Source organism: Pholcus phalangioides, unplaced genomic scaffold, assembly GCF_987345545.1.
Source record: "Pholcus phalangioides strain wild (caught in Gottingen) unplaced genomic scaffold, Ppha-v1.0 ptg000030l_1, whole genome shotgun sequence".
Lineage (NCBI taxonomy): Eukaryota > Metazoa > Arthropoda > Arachnida > Araneae > Pholcidae > Pholcus > Pholcus phalangioides.
Genome location: NW_028301620.1, coordinates 8233024 through 8245556, shown reverse-complemented (window position 1 = coordinate 8245556; position 12533 = coordinate 8233024). Strand labels below are relative to the sequence as shown.

General features: G+C 34.9%; 1 protein-coding gene across 2 annotated transcripts in view; it reads left to right on the top strand.

Moving 5' to 3' along the window:
• Positions 1-12533, top strand: part of Efr (ER GDP-fucose transporter) — a 36604-nt gene that overhangs the window by 5612 nt on the left and 18459 nt on the right. The window contains exons 3-8 of one of the 2 annotated variants that reach the window (XR_016195344.1): positions 629-731; positions 2141-2190; positions 3117-3198; positions 5327-5375; positions 6771-6880; positions 11029-11204. Coding sequence is in view for 1 of the 2 variants with exons in the window: in XM_089252628.1 (XP_089108754.1) it covers positions 629-731; positions 2141-2190; positions 3117-3198; positions 5327-5375; positions 6771-6880 (394 nt within the window). In the remaining variant the exon portion in view is untranslated. The remainder of the gene's footprint in view (positions 1-628; positions 732-2140; positions 2191-3116; positions 3199-5326; positions 5376-6770; positions 6881-11028; positions 11205-12533) is intronic. The other variant, XM_089252628.1, reaches the window with a different exon arrangement.

Below are 12533 nucleotides of genomic sequence, written 5' to 3'. Positions count from 1 at the left end.
TTTTTTTTCTACTAGAGGGGCAAATTTGGGGTGTGGGGAGGATTATAAAATCTCAATATAAAAAACAAGTTTTAATTGGTACAAAGGTCATTATAAACATCAATAAATTATTCCGAGAGTTTACATTCTGTTTCATATAAATATCAGCAGTGCTTCACAAAGCTTTCAAAAATTTAGGCACAGCAAAATTTCTTTAGAATTAAACATATTTATTTTCAAGAAAATAAGTAAAAAGAAAAAGATTTGGGCTTTTTCATATGTTGATAGACAAGCTGACATAAATACCAAATCATATGTTTTCCATAGACTCCAATTCAGTGATCACACATGTTTAAGCACCAACAGGGCTGTCTTATGCATCATGGGGGCCACCAGGCCAAGTGATTTTTCTGAGGCCCTACTAAGCAAATTCTCAAAAGTTTCAACCAGATCTCATTTTTGTGAGCCCCCGCCTCGAGGCCCCGGGCCATGCCAGGGTGGGTCCATGTCTTAAGACAGCACTGGGCACCAATTCCAATTTTGTTTTAGTTTCATTCTAATCTGGCAATTTATTAGTCCCCGCAGTTTTTGCTTCAGAAATGATTTTGATTTTACTACAGTTTTATAACATACTTTAATATCTTTACAGAAGCTATATATTTCTAGTGACACTATTTTTTTCTGTGAGTGTAACCAACAATTATGCTTTGAACTTTGACATTTCGATGCCTTTACACATGATTTTTAAATCAGTAAGTAATCTTTTTCAATATAAATTTTAGCTTTTAATGATTAGTTTTTCATTGATGACTATTTAACTGTGAAAAATTTGTAATTTTTAAATCTATGATGTTCTGATTCAGAAATTTATTTGACCGCATACTCGCTTATGTGCGGTTATGCCTTTTTATGGTAGCAAAGGTTTATTAACACAAGCATAGTAATTTCAAAAAAAAAAATGGTCAAGTGATGTGCATCAGGAAATTTCTGTATAATTCACATGCCATTTGTATAAATAACTACAAAACACACTAACTGAAAAATAAGTTCCCCTCCTCTACATCATTTCTATATATCCTATTTTGCCAATATCTCTATAGGGTGCATAGTTAACTTCTCACAACACAAATTACTGGCAAACCATTGTTTCTAAAGGCATATTTTCAATTAGAAAAAATATCTAAATAGTGTGTAGATTTCAGATGTCATTCATGTTGCAACCTTGCAACATGTTATCGTTATTAAAATATCTAAATAGTGTGTAGATTTCAGATATCATTCATGTTGCAACCTTGCAACATGTTATCATTATTAAAATTAAAAAAACTAACTTTCTATATGGTGGAATGGTAAAATGGTAAATGGTAAAAAAATAGCTGGAGAGGTGAACATCATAAAGTAACAGACATTGCATCTTCACTTCATTTATGCTGTTCCTTTCCCACCTTTTCAGTGATTTTTTGAATTCAAATATCTCGGCGAATATTGCACTTAAAAACATGGTTTTTTTGGCATGAGGAGAGACTGGGCAACTACTTTCAAATTGGGTTTTTATGGAGAGGATGTCCACATTGAAAGTTTTTATTTTATTTTAATAACTATATCTCCTGAAATATATGAATGATGTATCTGAAGTCTATATTATTTAGATATTTTTATTTGGAAATATTCCTCTGGAATCAAAGTTTTATGAGTAATTTGTGGTGAGAGGTGTTAGCTATGCACCCTGTAATGATGAAATTATTTTACCATTAGTGAAAAAATTGGTCTTTATCATTAAATGGAGATTTTAATGATGGAATACTGCTTTTCACAAACGTTAATCATGCACATATAAGGAAATGTTTTTTAGGATAATGTGATGACTTGTAAAGATTTTTGACCAAATTATAGTCTTTGTAAGTTATTTTAAGCTTTTTGAAATTTTCTATCACCGATAAGTTATTTTTGAGAAAATCTCTGGTGTGTTCTCCTTCCCCCACAATGCTCTCATAAGTCACATTTTTTTTGTTTCGAATCATTGCTTAGATTCATAGTTTTTTTTATCATTTATAGCGATTTTTATAATTGGTATGCATTTGGAATAAAAATAAATTTTTAACAGCTGTTATTCAGTAGATATTTTTTCTGATTTTATACTGTCTTTATTTTTTATTTTCAGGGTTCTCTAGGTGCAAATCTCTTGATGGGGATGATAATTCTTAACCGCAGGTATAATTTTTTTCCCAGATCACATTTTTATTATCATAATAGTACAGTACATATAATATAAATATAGTAGAATATCAGAAATTATTGCTTATATATATACTCTATAGAAAAGTTTCATGTATTGACATTGCTATTTAATCTTGAGACATCATTATTATATCTCAAGATTACAATTTTTTCTCAAGTTGTATCAGTGATATCCATCTAAATATTTGTCTTTGCTTTTGGTATTTTAAATTTGTTTGCATCAACCAGCATTTCAAAAATATCTCTCTGAAACACTGATTTCTTTGGTTGTAATATTTTATGCTTGAGTTACATCGAAAAGAAAAACTTTGATGAATGTCTGAGTTGAAGGGACTTTTAGTATGAGAAAGGGTTAAATTAGTGAGAACTTTCTAGGCTAATGAAATCAAATTTCTCTACTTTTTTGTAGTGTGAAACAAATCGTACTAGTAATAGTGTTTTAGTTCATTAGAGTATAATAAAAAAAAGCTTCAGTAAAACTAAGACATTATACTTGGAAGCTACACTTTGACTAGTGGTAACTGAGTAATATATTCTGGTTAGAAAATTATGCATTTGCTTTATGTGCTTTCCTGTTTACCATCATAGGACTATATTAAATGAAGTACAGAGTTATGTTATTGTATTTTTTTTTTAATAAAGGGAATAAAAAGGCGTAGATATTGAGCAATTTTTACAGCAAATAGAAGAAATCAAAGAAAGTGATTTGAGAGTGTTTTAAAGTACTGATATTTTCTATCACTTAAAACATGCTCATTTATCCTCAAAATCATGTCGTAATTTTTAGTGAAGAAATTTTTAAGAATTAAAAAGGTTAGAATGTCTGTTTATCAGCTTCAATTTTTTTTCATTTTTATCACATTAATTCTGATTCTCTCCCATATCTTTTCTTTTAATAGATATACAATGACCAAATATGCTTCTGTAATCATGGTCACTATTGGGATAATTATTGCCACGCTGGCTTCCGAAAGCCTGAAGGTTGTTGTATTGTAATGTTATATTAACATATATTATATATGTTTATATGTATGTTATTGACAAATTATGAAATCTCGTGTTCTGTAGGCTACTTGGTTTTAGGCGAAGTATGAAATATAAAGGTTTATAACATTATTGCACATATACAGTGAAACCTCACTATGAAGATAGTCGATATAACACAATAAATCCCTCTTTAACAATATTTTTTTCGTCTTTTTTCAAAATGTCTATACTTTAATGTTAAGCTGTTTCCTCTCAGTGTGACCATACTCCTTCAACAATATTTTTTTTTGGTTCACAGAGTACCATTATACTGAGCACAGCACTTCAACCTATTCCCAGTCGTGAGCACTGCCTGTACCCATCATCAAAAGGAAGATTATCCTTACGGCAAATTTGATATACAAATGCATGAAATGAGGATGATTTCAACCCTTGAATGAAATTTGTTCAAGGTGTTTACTTAGAACATTGATCAAGTGCTCACGAACATGAAATCAGACATGAACATCGAGCACTCTGGGTACTTCAGGGAGCACCATGTTGAAGATGCCTGATATTGAGGTTTCTCTGTAGTAATAAAACCTAAGACCTACACTATCTAATATGCACCTTTATAAAATGATAAACCGGTCTAAAGTGAAAAATTTAATTTAAAAAAAAATTTTTTTAATTTTTTGTTCCTTGCAGGGTTGGCAGGTTTTTGATGCAAGGCAGTTTATGACAGTTTAAACTGTCATGTCAAAAATCTTTATCAAAAACCTCAAATATTGCTTTTGCATATAAAAATTCCCATTGGAAATACACACATTAGTTACATTTAATGTTTAAAGTGACTATGTTATACAAAGAATAAATACTTAATATGATTGTAAAATAATTTTCTATTCTCTACAGAATTATTTCGAACAATTATATATAGGTTTTTTTTCTTATAAAATATACCATTTGAATAAGCACAGTATAAAAGCTGAAGGATTAACTATGGAATTTGATTTGATATTCTTTAATTCAAGATGATTCTTGACCTTCCAAAATTTAACTGCTTATATATGTGTATAGATATTAGCATGTGCTGTACACTTTTTATAACAGATAGGTGTTTAAAAATATATTTTACACCATATATATATATGTAATGCTGATTTCTGTTATTAAATTGTCTAGATATAACCACTGATGCTTAAAACAATATCCTTATTGTGTGCATAACATTAAAATATATCTAGCAATCAAAATACTAAATTGTAGGACTAAAATGTCATTTAATTTGGCAGTGCTGGGCAGTGCCGTCTTAAGGCATGGGCCCAACCGGGCACAGCCCGGGGCCTCAAGAGAAAAGGGGCCTCAGAAAAATGAGATCTGGTTGAAATTTTCAAGAATCAGCCTGATAGGGACTCGTAAAAATCTCTTGGCCCGGGAGCCCATGATGCTCTTAAGATGGCCCTGGTGCTGCCTTGTATATGATGCTTACAAAATTCTTATAACTTATTCTTAGTGTAAAAGTAAGAATGGCTAAGTTTGACTATGATATGGTATGGTATATTTACTAGCATTCATAATACAATGGTTTTGTATTTATACAATTGAAGCTGTACCTAAACATGCAAAACAATGCTTTGGGTATCAAGTCCTGCCAGCTCTGCTTTGATTGGAAATACTCTTTAAAATTCTGGATTTATACAGCCTGTGCCATGAAATGTTTAGGTGAAAATAAATGAGTTTTGTGTATTGACAGATGCTGTGCAAAGAAAAAGAAAAAATTATTTATAATGAAATTTTGGACAGATCAGAAAATTTAAAATATCAAAATAGATCATTTTTCTCAGTAGTTACAATTCAAAATATAAAAATATATTAACCTACATTAAAAAAGTAAGTATTTTATTATATTTAACATATCCATCAGGTTAAAAAACTATTTGACAACATTGACAATAAGTTTTTGTAAAAGTAAGAATAAGCCTTTAAAATAATTATTTGTCTGCAAAAGAGGGTTGACCCTCATCTATGGGGTGATTGTCAAGAAGGGTTTCACTGTATTTGTATTTACAGTGTATTGTGAGATAGTGTTTTGGTTCAAATCACAGCCTAGAAAATAATTTATATTCTATCATTTATTTAGGTAGCTGAAAATAAAACTTCTGAAAAATCTAGTTCCAGCTCGCTCATCGGTAAGTTTGGATGATTTCGAGAAATAACAAAATATGGTGATTCTCTGTAAAAGCATTTAAACTTGAATTTCTAATCAGCATGAAGTGTCTGTCTTCACAGTAAATAAAAATAAAGGAAATTATAAATTAATGATGACTAAACTCAAAACAAGTCATTAGACAGTTCATCATTTTCGGAACTAAAATTACACTTTGGAGTAATTTTCTCATCTCATTTTTGTTTTTTTATCAGCATTGAAAGCAATACTTTTTCAGAGGAAAGGGCTTTTGTCTATGCAAGATCATGTTTTTACTCGAGTGGTTCACCTTATCCAGAAGTGTCTAAGTTGCTGCATTATGATGCCAACCCCTAGCGTTGGTGAAATGTTAAGAAGAAAATGAACTCTTTTTCCAACAACAATTTTTTGCCCCTCATGCTTATACTGCAGTGGGACCTCGTTTATACCACTCAGTTATATGACTTTCACATTTATACGAAGTTTCGCCTTGGTCACAATTGGTTCCTGTACATTTTGATGTTAAAATATTTCATTTATTTAACACAAAACCTTAATTTTTTATGTTTTCATTGATTCAAACTTCAGATATATAAAAAAAAATTCATTTATATCCATCAAATACACTCAATTTTTTTGATAGTGAAAGTGTGTTGCTGAAACAGCTCTTGCATATTGTCATTGCAAAAGCCATAAATTTTGAGGTGATTGTTGACACATTCAAAAATAGCCATTGAGCTGACTGAAGACCATTTAGAGTAGACCCTTAACACTCCAATGGCCATGTTAGGTGTCTCAGATACACAGCTTCTTATTCATATTCTTTGTGCAGTTTCAATAAATCAACATTTTATTTCTAATTTTCAATAATAAATGTTTCGTTACCAATTTGTTAAATGCATAAATGTTCTGTTCTGAGTTTTCTGTACTTATTTTACCCAAACATCCCAAGTTAATTACAGCAAATTGTAAAAAATAAGTCGTGTGTCACACACATATGAGGCAGCCACCAATTTACCTCTTAGTGATGCACCCATCAGAGTGTTAAGTGATTTGCTTGTTTTTGAGAATATGCACTGTATCTTTCATTTAACAATAGTTGCAAAAACTTTATGAGTTTATTAACAGTGGTTTGCATTTCATGCATTGATTATCTTCCAGAAGAGCTTTCTTTAACATTCTCATTGAGTGGATAGATTTTTTTTGTCAACAGATTAAGATTTTAACTCTGTGCACTCATAACGTTTTTGAATCAACAACACAGAAAATTACTGTGGTGTCATAAATTATTTTATAAGTAGGTCATTACATGTTTGAATAGGAATTGGGGGAAGCCATTGTATTTATTTATTTAGTGCAATTTGTATTAATAAGTCTTTTTTTTTCTTTCTTTCTTTAGGTATATTTCTTCTAACATCAGCGTTACTAGTATCAGCTGGATTAGGAATATACCAAGAAACCATTTTCAAAAAGTACGGCAAACATCCAAAAGAAGCGCTATTTTATTCGGTATGTACAGACATCTTATATTATATTTTGTCCTCTTGCCTTTCTTATTGCTATACCATATAAAGTATATAGTCTATAAGGTTTTCGCGGCCAACATTTGATAAAAATTGTTTTTTCGGGTTCGGAGACCGTCGTCCGTTTGAGTTTGTTCTCAACGTTTCCCCAACACTAGTGGTTGGCATCATCAGGAGAATTGATAAACTGGATCAAAGTCAAGTTTTCCGGAGTCTCAGGTTGTATTTATGGACATAAGTGGCTTGAACTACACTATTGTTTTGCGATTGGTCAGTTGATTCTATGGCTGGCAGCGTATTGTAAACAGTTGTTATGCTGGTAGAACCTGATTGGCCGAGAGATGTGGAGTTATCTGATTGGCTGTTGTCATCATTCTGTTGCTGGACCTTGAAGGGGAAGGTTCTTGTTCTTCTGAGAGCTGGTGTCCAGGATCTGCTCAATTTCAAAGTTTCTTCTCTTCTATTATAGCTGTTTTGTGCTTGTATATTTCAATAGCCTCTCTGTAGATTCGTGGGAAGAAGTGGTCAACATTAGCTATTACCTGTGTTTTGCTGAAATGTACACTGTGGTTGTCGTAAAGCGCATGCTCTGCCACCGCCGACTTTTCTGTTTGGCCCATTCTGCAGCATCGTTCGTGCTCTTTTATTCTCGTGGCCACAGATCTTTTTGTGGTTCCAATATATACCTGACCACAGGTGCACGGTATTCGGTAGATCCCCGTTGTTGATAGAGGGTCACGGTGGTCTTTTGCTGATCGCAGCATTTCACATATTTTTCTGGTTGGTTTGAAAATGGTCTTCATACGATGTTTTTTCATGACCTTGCTGATTCTTGCCGTCACTCCGGGGATAAAAGGCAGCACAGCTTTTCCAATTGATTGTGACTGCTCATTTTCCGTTGGTGATTCCTTGATGGAGCGTAAGGCTTTCTTGATGTCGTCTTTCGTGTACCCATTAGAGCGGAAAACTGATTTTAAGTGCTCAATCTCTTTACCTAGATCTTTTCCTTCACATAGTCTTCTTGCCCTCTCGGTCAAGGTTTTCAGTACGCCTCGTTTTCGGTGAGGATGATGATTGGAGAGCTTATGCACAAATCTGTTGGTGTGAGTAGGCTTACGATAAATGCTGTGGCCTAAACGTTGACCTTGAAGTTGGCAACTACCTGGCTCAAGGGGCTTCCCATAGCTACTCCATCTATGAACAGACGGAAAATTATGGAAAAATTCGAGGAGCAGGCAGTAACAACAGCGCCTCTCAAACCAACAATTTGGCTCCGCTACGTTGACGATACATTCGTTGTTTGGGAGCATGGTGAAGAAAATCTTCACCGATTCTTGGACCATCTCAACGGAATCCATCCGAACATCAAGTTCACTATGGAAATAGAGAAAGAAGGACAGATCCCGTTCTTGGACGTTCTGGTCAGCCGTCAAGGTCAACGTTTAGGCCACAGCATTTATCGTAAGCCTACTCACACCAACAGATATGTGCATAAGCTCTCCAATCATCATCCTCACCGAAAACGAGGCGTACTGAAAACCTTGACCGAGAGGGCAAGAAGACTATGTGAAGGAAAAGATCTAGGTAAAGAGATCGAGCACTTAAAATCAGTTTTCCGCTCTAATGGGTACACGAAAGACGACATCAAGAAAGCCTTACGCTCCATCAAGGAATCACCAACGGAAAATGAGCAGTCACAATCAATTGGAAAAGCTGTGCTGCCTTTTATCCCCGGAGTGACGGCAAGAATCAGCAAGGTCATGAAAAAACATCGTATAAAGACCATTTTCAAACCAACCAGAAAAATATGTGAAATGCTGTGATCAGCGAAAGACCACCGTGACCCTCTATCAACACCGGGGATCTACCGAATACCGTGCACCTGTGGTCAGGTATATATTGGAACCACAAAAAGATCTGTGGCCACGAGAATAAAAGAGCACGAACGATGCTGCAGAATGGGCCAAACAGAAAAGTCGGCGGTGGCAGAGCATGCGCTTTACGACAACCACAGTGTACAGTTCAGCAAAACACAGGTAATAGCTAATGTTGACCACTTCTTCCCACGAATCTACAGAGAGGCTATTGAAATATACAAGCACAAAAACAGCTATAATAGAAGAGAAGAAACTTTGAAATTGAGCAGATCCTGGACACCAGCTCTCAGAAGAACAAGAACCTTCCCCTTCAAGGTCCAGCAACAGAATGATGACAACAGCCAATCAGATAACTCCACATCTCTCGGCCAATCAGGTTCTACCAGCATAACAACTGTTTACAATACGCTGCCAGCCATAGAATCAACTGACCAATCGCAAAACAATAGTGTAGTTCAAGCCACTTATGTCCATAAATACAACCTGAGACTCCGGAAAAATTGACTTTGATCCAGTTTATCAATTCTCCTGATGATGCCAACCACTAGTGTTGGGGAAACGTTGAGAACAAACTCAAACGGACGACGGTCTCCGAACCCGAAAAAACAATTTTTATCATATAAAGTATGTTGGTTCATTTGTAACTATATCATGTGAATCCAGATTTCTCACATGCAGCTATTTTCAACTATGTTACTATAGTCCTCAGATCAGGAGAAGAGTTATCGGAACCCCACTTTCTGGAGAGGGTCCATTTCAGTGCGGGGAAAATATAAAATTTATCCCGGGTTGCTAGTACGCCGTCTTGGCGCACACAAATCGTTTTCGCTGTTCCGTGAGTGTGGTTTTGTTTTCAAAACGTGATCTTTGAACCTTCAGTTCGCTGTTTAAAATATTAATTATATTCAAGATGTCTTCAAAAGGATGAACTCTTCAGAAAGAAAGATGATAGACAATATCACGAAGTTTTGTGAGAAAGAAGCGGAAGTAGGTGAGCTTTCGATACCTCTTTCGCATGTACCGAAACGTGCTGCTGCTATTGCTGGTGTTTCTTTAACAACCATCAGGCGGATCAAGAAAGAAAGTTCCGTCGCTGGTGAGGGCAAGTTATCAATGCCGGGTAAACACAGAAAGTGACCTGAGGAAAGAAATGCTGTGTTGGACAATTTTGACTTGTGTGTCATCCGTAACACTGTGCTGTGAGTGAATTTTATGCCAAGAAGAAAGTGCCATCGGTTGGATCGCTGCTTCCCGTAGTGAGGGAGAAAATTAACTTTCCTTGGAAAGCAGATACTCTTCAAAAAGTTTTACATGAGGCAGGATTTGAATTCAAACGCGAGCAAAAGTTATCGCAATATTTTGATGGAACGCCCACAGATAAGGATGTTGAGGCATCGATTTTTGAAAGGAATGAAACTTTTTCGGGAAAGTGGAAGAAACATTGTTTATTTGGGCAAGACTGGGATCGACAGCAATCTTGCATATGATAAATGTTGGCAAAATGATGAAATCTGCGCGTGATAATCTGGAGATTATCACGGTCAAATGAACCACAGCAACTTTCTGAAATGGATTAAAGAAAAGTTACTTCCTAATATGACTCCGAATTCTGTTGTTTGCATGGACAATGCCGCATACCACTCCAAAATTCTAGACCCTGTACCCGTTAAGTCCTCAAAAAAACAAGACGTGTTCGTGGTTGCAAAAGGGAAAAATTGTCCATGATGAAAAGATGTGGAAAATGGATTTGTTCGACATCATTAAGGTGAATGCCTCACGCGAGAGAAAATATTGTATAGACGAACTTTTAAAAGGGAATGGACATGATGTCATTTGGCTTCCTCCTTATCATTGCGACATGAATCCAATAGAACTTGTGTGGGCATCGATCAAAAGATATGTGAGAGAACGCAATGCTAGTGCTGATCTGAGCTTGCAACATTTGCAATCGTTAACAATGGAGGCTATCAGAAACACAGGGTGTGAAGAGTGGAAAAAGTATTTCAATCATGTGAAAAACATTGAAAATACATACTGGGAGACTGATGGAATTGTAGAAGAAATGATCGACAGCATTTCAGTGTGTATAAACCCATCAAGTGACAATGATTCTGAAACAGACAGAGATACTTCAAGTGATCATCACTCGGATTCCAGTTTGAGTGGATTTAGTGATCTTGTTGACGAAAGTGAATTATAAATCCAAGTAAATAGTCTTGAGATTCGTTGACAACATTGTTGTTTCTATGTAATGTAGAAATGGGGAGGCCAACACATCAAAGGAGAAACTTTTGACCTCAAGGAAGAACACAGAGGAAACGAAGCTGGAGATCTCACAAAAAGTTCTGCGAAAGCCCCATTATTCATGTAAGAATAGATGCCACATCATCAGGACCACAACGATTCAAAAAGTTGAACACAGCAAACACAAAGGTTAGTCAAAATATAAGATATTTTTTCTCTATTGCGGGGCCCCTATCGCTTGCACCCTAAATTAAATATTTTAATTTAATTAAAAAATAAATATTTTAATTTAATTTACAAAATATTTTAATTTAAAAAATTAAATTTTTGAATTCTATTTAATTTAATATTTTGAACTAAAATATTTGATACAGAAAAAAATATAATGGCGCGAAATACGGAAAAAATGTAAAGGAAGCAGTGATAATTTAATAATAAAGGGAGTAAAATTACTTTTAATTAATAATTAAATTACTAAAATAATTGAATGAAATAAATTAATAGTTAAGTTACTTAAAATTAATAATTTAATATAAAGAGAACATTAACAATTATTATTTATTGTAAATTATGTGAAATTTCCTTCTGTTTTCCGCAACAAGAGAAGGCCACTTGTGACAGCAACTAGAAAAAAAAGCTTGTCGCGAATCAGTGTGGGAAGATGTTTTGTTTTTTTTCGCATATTTTGTGGTGTCCGATTTGGCCCAGATGATTGTGAATCATTGGCGAAACCCCTCTGTGGTTTGTTTTTTTTCTTCTCTCTGTCTGTACAGGGCTAGTTGAAGTGATGCTTTCTGCTGGAAAAAGGAAACAGTTTTTTTTTAATGTGCGAAAGAGAAGGTTTATAGCATGTATTCGCATCAATAGACAACTGGGTTGTAACAAGCTACTCGCTAACTTGCTACATTAATTTGTAGTTAAATTTTAATGAAGCCTTTTAGAATATAATTTTATTTACAACGCCAGACAGTCTGGGAACTGGGTTGGACTTTTATTCAGATATCGTGTATAGAAATAGGTGAGGCACCTATATGCACAGATGTTGCCTCCAACGCCTTTTGCAGATTCTCAGAATTGACCCTGCCCTTTGGGCAGTGGTACCTTGAGAAGGAGTGGCAGATGGATTTATCATTGGTATGTAGACATCGGGGCAGCAGCGAGATTCCGGTAAGGGATTCTAGTCTGGGACCCAAAGGGGAGGGGGGTGACATTTAGGAGACGGAGCCAATGAGAGGGAAACAGGAGGAAATTGGACGAGAGAAGGTGGTTGAAAGGACAGAACGAACTGGGTCTTGATGAGAGGTGGTTGTCCGGTTTTGGGGGAACAGTGGAAGGAGCGGAAGATGACGAAAGCCTAGGGTAAGTCTTGACCTGTTGCTTTCTCCATTCCTCTCTCGCTCAATGAGTAGTAGCATAAAACATATGTACTGATTTATAAGTATGTAATTTAAAACCATCCTCATATATACATTATTTGTTAAAGCTGTAAATAAATAATCTTTTACTCCGACTCCGACC